Source organism: Echinops telfairi, unplaced genomic scaffold (assembly GCF_000313985.2).
Source record: "Echinops telfairi isolate 266 unplaced genomic scaffold, ASM31398v2 ScPeMD7_7420;HRSCAF=8458, whole genome shotgun sequence".
Classification (NCBI taxonomy): Eukaryota; Metazoa; Chordata; class Mammalia; order Afrosoricida; family Tenrecidae; genus Echinops; species Echinops telfairi.
The window spans coordinates 53501884-53509018 of record NW_022111320.1 but is presented as its reverse complement, the minus strand read 5'-3'; the positions used below and the strand labels follow the sequence as shown (position 1 = coordinate 53509018).

The following is a 7135-nucleotide window of genomic DNA, read 5'->3' as shown; positions in this document are numbered from 1 at the left end:
TGGGGGAGGAGGGCATTGGGTGGGGCTGCATAACCCAAGGCCACTGCCCTCTGGAGCCTTCAGGATAAAGTGACCCCCATGCCAGACAGACAGGAACCTGGTGTGTCTGTGCCCGAGGGAGCCAGCCTGGGCCCCAGAAAAGCCGAGTAGTCTGTGGGGGTCACTGTCTGGGGTAGGCTGCCTGCTCAGTGGGCTTTGTCCGCCCCATCTCCTCTCACCAACCCCCTTACATAGCCCCTGCAGCCAGCCCCCTACCGTGGCCTCAGCGCAGCCCCAGAGAAAGAACACATGTTGCTGTCAGTCACAGGAAGCCGGGAAGTCTCGAGGGGGGGCAGGCAGAGAGCAAAACAAACCCAGAGCAGCTGCCTGCCCTGGGCCGTGCCTCCCAGGAGAGCTGCACAGGGGAGGGTGAGGCTGTGACTCGGGTGCCTTCATACACGCTCCTCCCACCTGCCCTCAGAGCCGCTGCCGGGGGGCTCGGGGCTCCCCAGCTGCTGTCACCACAGCCCCATCATCTCCCAGAATAAACTCTGAAGCCAGCGCCTGCATGAGGCCTGAGTCAGGGCAGGGCAGCAGCGGGCTCCCCAGCTGCCTTCCCCGCAGCCCCCATCATCTCCCAGAATAAACTCAAGCCAGTGGCGGTGGGGGCCTGCGTCAGGGCGGACAGCAGGGCGGTGACTCCCCGGCAGGCTGGCCGGCTATATAAGCCGAGGGCTCGGGTTTGTGCCGCATTCCTGCCACGCCTGCCGAGCGGTGCCTGTAGAGACCCTCCCACACCATGTCCCAGGTAGGACTGTCATTTCTGGAGGCTCGCCCCGTGATGAGCCCCCCCACCCCACCCCACCCCATCTGGGAGGAGGCTGGGAGAAGTGACTGCTGACCACGCACCTGGCCCAGGGCTTGGGAGGGAGAGGTGGCAGACTGGCGGGCGGCCCGGCCTCAGGGTATGCTACGGGATGGGCATGCTATGGGGTGGGGGCTGCGCACCTGGACCCCCAACCCCACTTCACACAGAGCATGCATGGTGAATGCTGGGGGGGGGGTTGGGGGGGTCTAAGGACAAGTCCTTACAAGCCCCTGCCTCTGTGAGCAGCTCGTCAACACCCCAAGGCCCTGGCTCCAGAAACCAAAGCAAATTCCCAGCTCTCGGAGCTGCTGGGCCTCAAAGCCAGCCTCCACCCCCCACCCCCCCCACACACACACCACCACCACCCCTGTTGTGCCCAGCCTGAGCTGGACCGGGTAGACAGACTGCTTCAAGGGTGGTGGGCACTGGCAGGGGTCAAGTGTGTGACAGGCGAGGGTCGGGAGAATTGCCAGGGGAGGGAGGGGCTGGGCCAAGAAAAGTCTCCAGAGGGCAGGGCAGGGATGCAGCCCTGAAGGGGGGCGCTAAGATGAGGCTCGGGCTCACCCAGGCCGGCGCCCCGGAAGCCCCCATCAAGAAGAAGCGGCCACCTGTGAGGGAGGAGGACCTGAAAGGAGCCCGAGGGAACCTGGGCAAGAACCAGGAGATCAGGAGCAAGACCTACCAGGTCATGCGGGCCTGTGGTGAGTGGTGTCCGCGGGGGTGGGGGGGGAGGTGGGCAGGGTGCAAGGGGAGTCCTGCCCTGACTGCCCCCTCCCCCTGCAGAGCAAGCCGGCTCCACGGCCCCCTCCGTGTTCAGTGGCTCCCGGACTGGCACCGAGACTGTCTTTGAGAAGCCGGGAGCCGGGCCTGCCAAGAGCGCCCTGGGCTGAGGGGGCGCCACCTCCTGGCCTCCCCCAGCCTGGATGCCAGCCGGCTGGCCTGCCTGAGAGGCCACCAGGAGTTTGCTTTACATCGGAACACGCCCACCTCACCTGCTGCCTTGGCCCAGGCCCTGCAGCCGCCCAGGAGCAATAGACCGCCCAGCCGTCCCGGGGAGAAGGGGGGAAGGGGGGCAGCCAAGATCAGGAGGGTGGCCTGCATCACTGAATGCCGCGCGCTCCTCAAACTGCCGTGTCATGTGTTGTGTGTCTTGTGCATCGCCGCACCACCAGCCAAGAATAAAACAGCCCAAGGGCGCTGACTGACAGCTGCTACTACTGTCCTAGGGGGCTGGGGGTAGGGGGCAGGGGCTTTCAGAGGGAAGGCACCCCTAGCACGGCTGCACCCCAGCCCCATCTCTGCTGACCAGTCTCCCTGGTCCAGGCCTCCCCACCACCTGACCACTGTTCCTGTCCTCTGCCCACCTCCCTGCTTGACATCTGTGGGTCCATGGCCGCGGAGACAACTACACAATGCTCGACCTCCTCTACCACCACCCCAAGGCATTGAGATGTCTCCGAGCCCCTGAGAGGCAGAAGACCATGGCCCCTCTCCAACCTGCTCACTCCCCCCAACACACTACACAGCTCTCTGGGGGACCCTCAGCCCTGTGGACCTCGGAGCACTCACACACCCCCACCCTGGCCGTGGTCCCATAACAGTCTGACCGGGGCTGTGACCAGATGACAGGCATGTTGGCAGAGGCCCTGCCCACAGCTTGGACCCTGCAGGGATGCCCCACCCCACACCCCGGGAGGCTGCCCTGGCAGGGAGGCCCAGCACAGCCTTTCCCACAGCCCCGGCTGGCCGCCTGGCCTCCTTTTATAGCTCTGCATCCAGGCTGGGCCAGGACCTCAGCCTGCTCACTGGGATGCCTGGGGAGGTCCTTCCTCCACATGACTGAAGGGGGTGTCGTCTCCCCTCACCCCATTACCACCAGAGCCAGATGGGGGATCAGTGTCAGGTACAGGAGCAAGACTTCAAAAGGGGGAGCGCTTCACCTTCAGCTGGGGAGATCGCCCCAGGCCCACAATGACTTCCACCAGCTGAGGGGGGCAGGGCTGAGGGGGAGGTGCCTTCCTGCCGTTGCCCTGGGTAAGCGGCTGACACACACACACACACACACCCCACACACACACACACACAACAGGCCTGGGGCCCCGTCACGCCTCTGTCGTGCATCCTAGAAGGGGCCATGGGGACACCACGGACTCCTCCCTGAGCTGCTAACGCAAGGCCAGCAGTTCCACTCAACCAGCCGTGAGGAGGCTCCGTGGAAGCGGGCAGGCTTCTCCGTGGTCCTCTCGCCGCTGTGACCCAGAAGCTGTGCAGGGCACTCGCTGTTGGGCCTGCTATTCCTTGGACCAGCGTTAGGCTAGCCTGACATGGCCCACACGACTGCCTGATCCCCACGGGAGAGGGGCCCAGCCCCTCTGGCCCCAGAAACAAGACCGGTAATAAGACATTTCAGCTGGCTTAAAGGGAAATTGAGTCGCTGGTGACCCAGGCCCTGGCCGCCCCGTGGTGCTGGGGGCTCTGGCCCTGGCTGGTCTCCACAGGGCACTGCAGCTCCCAACCCCCTGCGGGAGCGCCCAACAAGACCTGCAGGATGGGGCCTTTGGACACTGGTGGTTTGGGGACCTGCCTGGAATGGAGCCAAGAGTCCTGGCCAGCCTGATGAGCCCAGAAAACAACCTGGTCACGGAGAACGTGGGGCCCAGTCCTCCCTGCCCCCAAAACAAGACAGATAGTCCCAATTAAGACACCTCCCAGGGCTTCTCAGTGGCCACCAGGACTGTCACTGCCCAGTCGCACCACTGCGCTTCCAAGGCCCACCCTCCAGGAAGCCCACCCCCACCCCAACTCCCTCGCTGCCTGTCCCGCCACCCCCAGCCCTGGCTTTCAGAGTGGACTGTGGCCTTTCATGGGGCTAAGGGGTGTGGTGGCCTGAGAAGGTTCTGGTGCCAACAGCCACCTCCAACCCGAGCCTGCCCTTCCTCACACCTCCCGGCCCCAGCCAAGGTCCAGGGGCACTCAGTGTGCCTGCTCCCCTGTGGCCCTGCGTGGTTGGCTTGTGGGTCCAATTTCCTGGAACCTGCCCCCGCAGGGGTGGGCCATCAGGCAGTTACTAATCTGTTCCCCCTGCCTCCCAAGCTCACAGAAGACAGCACTGGGCTGAGATGAAGACCCGGACCTGCAGCCTGCTGCCTGTCCTGCTGGTGCTGCTGGCCGCCCTCCAGGCCGCCTCGGCCCAAAAGGTAGCAGGCTGGGGGCCGAGTGTCTGTGGGTGCGCATGTGAGGTGTGGGGGGAGCCTCTGTGTGCAAGCCTGTAAGTATGAGCGAGGGAACACAGAGGGTGTGTATGCAAGTTTGTGTGTGTGTGTGTGTGTGTGTGTGTGTGTGTGTGTGTGTGTGTGTGCAAGCACATGTTCTCAAGAGCCTGCTCAAGGAGACCCTGCTGACGGCATTGCCCCCTCTCTGCCGGGGCTCTGTGTGTTCTCTGCATCCGGAGGGGGTGGGCCTGTTGTTCTGGTTCACAGACAGGAGCTGTGGCCATGGGGGCTGTGGCCTGGGGGCTACAGTGGGGACAAGCCCATGCCACTGGGGTCTAGAGCTCGGGGCAGTTGGGTGCCTGAGGGAAAGGAGCCTGTGTCTGGGGGGGGGCCTCTGGCTAGCCTGGGGTAGGGTGGGGGACCACAGGGTCCCAGGCCCTGTACTCTGGCTTCAGGAAAGGGCACGGCCATGTTATCATCTTAGGAACTAGACCCACCTTTACCCCCAAAGCCGCCCAGCTCCTGTGGCACCCTGGTTGGAGCATGGCCACCCGGGTCCATGGAGGCCAGGTCCCCGGAAAGCAAGTGACTTGTCCATGGCCCTATCACTGAAGACGGTGTTGGAGGCTTCCTGGCCCTCTGTGGTCCACTTCTGCCCCGACAAAGGTGGCCTCCCAGGCTGGGCGTCGGCGCTCCAGGGTGCGCCGTGGGCAGGCCCCTGCTCTGCGGTGCCTCAGGCCAGGGTGTGACCTTGGGCTGCTGCTTACCTGAGATGAGCATCCACTCAGGAAGTACCCACCTGGGTCTCTACCCGGAGACCTGGCTGGGCACAGTGGAGACGGGTCAGGATGGGCGACAGGGCCCACTTCTCGCACCGAGCCAGGCGGTGGTAATGCAGCTGCACCCCTCTTTCTTGGGGACAGAATGGCATCGACATCTACAGCCTCACCGTGGACTCCAAGGTCTCCTCCCGGTTCGCCCACACGGTCATCACCAGCCGGGTGGTCAACAAGGCCGACACGGTGCAGGAGGCCACCTTCCAGATGGAGCTGCCCAAGAGAGCCTTCATCACCAACTTCTCCATGTGCGTGCCGCCCTGCCCGTCACCACACCTTTCCCCAGGCCTGCCGGCAGTGCCAAAAAGCTGGAGGCTTTACGAGGAGAGTCCACATAGGCCTTGGGTGCTGCCAGTGATCCCCTCCCTTCCGTGCATGCCTCCACCCACCCACCCCTCTATCCATCTGCTTAGCCACCCACATATGCTTCCACCCACCTAGCCCCACTCCCCCTTCCGTGCATCCATACACAGAGCCCTCCCCCCACTGGTCTCTGAGTGCGGCCCCAGTGATGGGCTGAGGGCCCAGACTTTGGGCTCCCCGAGGCCAGGCCCATGCAGGAGGGAGCTCTTAAAGGTAGATTCCAGCCAGCTCAGAAGGCAAGCGAAGGCCAGGATCCCTGGGGAGAAGGATCTCCTCTACTGGAAGCCCTAAGCCAGGCGAGCTTAGGTACCCCCACGTGGTACCCCCATGGGGACACCAGAGTCCTCACCTTGTCCTTGTCCTTCCTCCCCCTCCCCCCCACCACCTCCCGCCCCTGGTCTGGCTTCCTGTCGCAATGTTTGCTGAACACGGGTGAGCGCCCAGGATGTCCCTGGCCCCGTGGAGAGACAGGCCACATGCAGCTGCTGCCAGAAACCCAGGGGCAGGTGGGGGAGTCGGCAGAGGGTGAGCGACTCTCGCGCAGGGTCCTGGGCAAGTCCGGTGCCTCTGGAGACTCTGCAGCAAGACGGGGTCTTTGCCATCGACTACTTCTTCCCTCTCCAGTCTGTCCCTCAGCACACACACACACACCATACACACACGTATACATGCACACGCACATGCAGATGTGCACACACACCACATGTAGACACACACCCCACACATACACACACATGCATACTCACACACCGTACCCTCACACACACCACGCCACATCACACAGCAGCCCCGGCCTGGCCGAGCTCTCAGCCTGGCCTGCACTGCCCACCCTCTCAGCCGAGTCCCCCACTGGACGCTCAGTGCTGAGCCATCACACATGGCCCCAGTGCTGCTGCTGTGTGGGTGGGCAGAGAAGAGGGCGGGATGCTCTGGGAGAGGACCCCGTCTTGAGTGGGAGGAGCCCTGCTCCCCCACCCAGCAGCCCCCACTCCGATCCAGAGTGAAAGTGTAACCAGGAGGTCAGAGTGGGGACAGCTTGGTCCTGAGGAGCTGACCTGAGCCATCCTCCCCGCCCCTCCCTCAGCACATGCCCACTCTCACCCCTGGGGTCAGGGACATGCTTACCAGGCACATCCACTCTTGCCCCACAAGGGCTCGGGGAGCAGGTTCCCCTCCCTCCTGCCCCCCAGTAGAGTAGCCCGGTCAGTGCTGCTGCTGGGCTCCTAAGGAGGGCAGCTGGTACCAGTGCGTCGGCGCCTCTGGGGGACAACCAGCCGGTTGCCCAAAGCCCTGCCTGCGCTGCTGCTGGCTGTCGAGGGGGAGGATGGGGGCCGTAAGGACTGTCTCCACGCACCCCAGATTCTGCTCTCAGATTCTCACAGGGCCAGGCACCTGTGGACCCAAGGCCCGCACTGGGCAAGCACTCCTTCGGGGCAGACTGTAAGCCAGAGTGGACAGGCACAGGGAGCCCGGGAGCCACCTACCCTGCCCCCTCTGACCCACATCCCTCTGCGCAGCCTCACTGGGCCAAGATCCAGCATGCCGTGCCCAGACTCCACCCTCACCCAGCCCTGGCACAGTGGGCACAGAAGGAGTGGGTGGGCCCCAGGAGAGGCGGGGTCACACTGAGGTCCAGGGAAGCGCTTAGGCCGCCAGGTGGGCAGACTCCCAACAACCACTGCCCCTCCCCCGCAGGACCATCGATGGTGTGACCTACCCCGGGAACATCAAGGACAAGGCCGCCGCCCAGGAGCAGTATAGCGCGGCTGTGAGCCGGGGCCAGAGCGCCGGCCTGGTCAAGTGAGCCGGCAGGGCCTGGGGTCACGGGAAGACAGGGTGACCCGCCTTCCAGCCCTCCCCTCACCCCCCACCCCCCC

General features: G+C 64.4%; 2 protein-coding genes across 2 annotated transcripts in view; both read left to right on the top strand.

The window, feature by feature from the left end:
* The first annotated feature begins 533 nt into the window (after nucleotides 1–533).
* On the top strand, nucleotides 534–2054 carry MUSTN1 (musculoskeletal, embryonic nuclear protein 1). The gene is made up of 3 exons (XM_045297623.1): nucleotides 534–787; nucleotides 1416–1548; nucleotides 1631–2054. Exons 1-3 carry the CDS (start codon nucleotides 779–781, stop codon nucleotides 1735–1737), a joined length of 249 nt encoding a protein of 82 aa, XP_045153558.1. The 5' UTR covers nucleotides 534–778; the 3' UTR covers nucleotides 1738–2054.
* A 1802-nt stretch (nucleotides 2055–3856) lies between these two features.
* The window catches only part of ITIH4 (inter-alpha-trypsin inhibitor heavy chain 4), a 13569-nt gene continuing 10290 nt past the window's right edge, over nucleotides 3857–7135 (top strand). Inside the window, exons 1-3 of the mRNA XM_045297418.1 lie at nucleotides 3857–4044; nucleotides 4983–5143; nucleotides 6954–7058. Coding sequence (XP_045153353.1) covers nucleotides 3967–4044; nucleotides 4983–5143; nucleotides 6954–7058 — 344 coding nt within the window. The 5' untranslated portion in view covers nucleotides 3857–3966. The remainder of the gene's footprint in view (nucleotides 4045–4982; nucleotides 5144–6953; nucleotides 7059–7135) is intronic.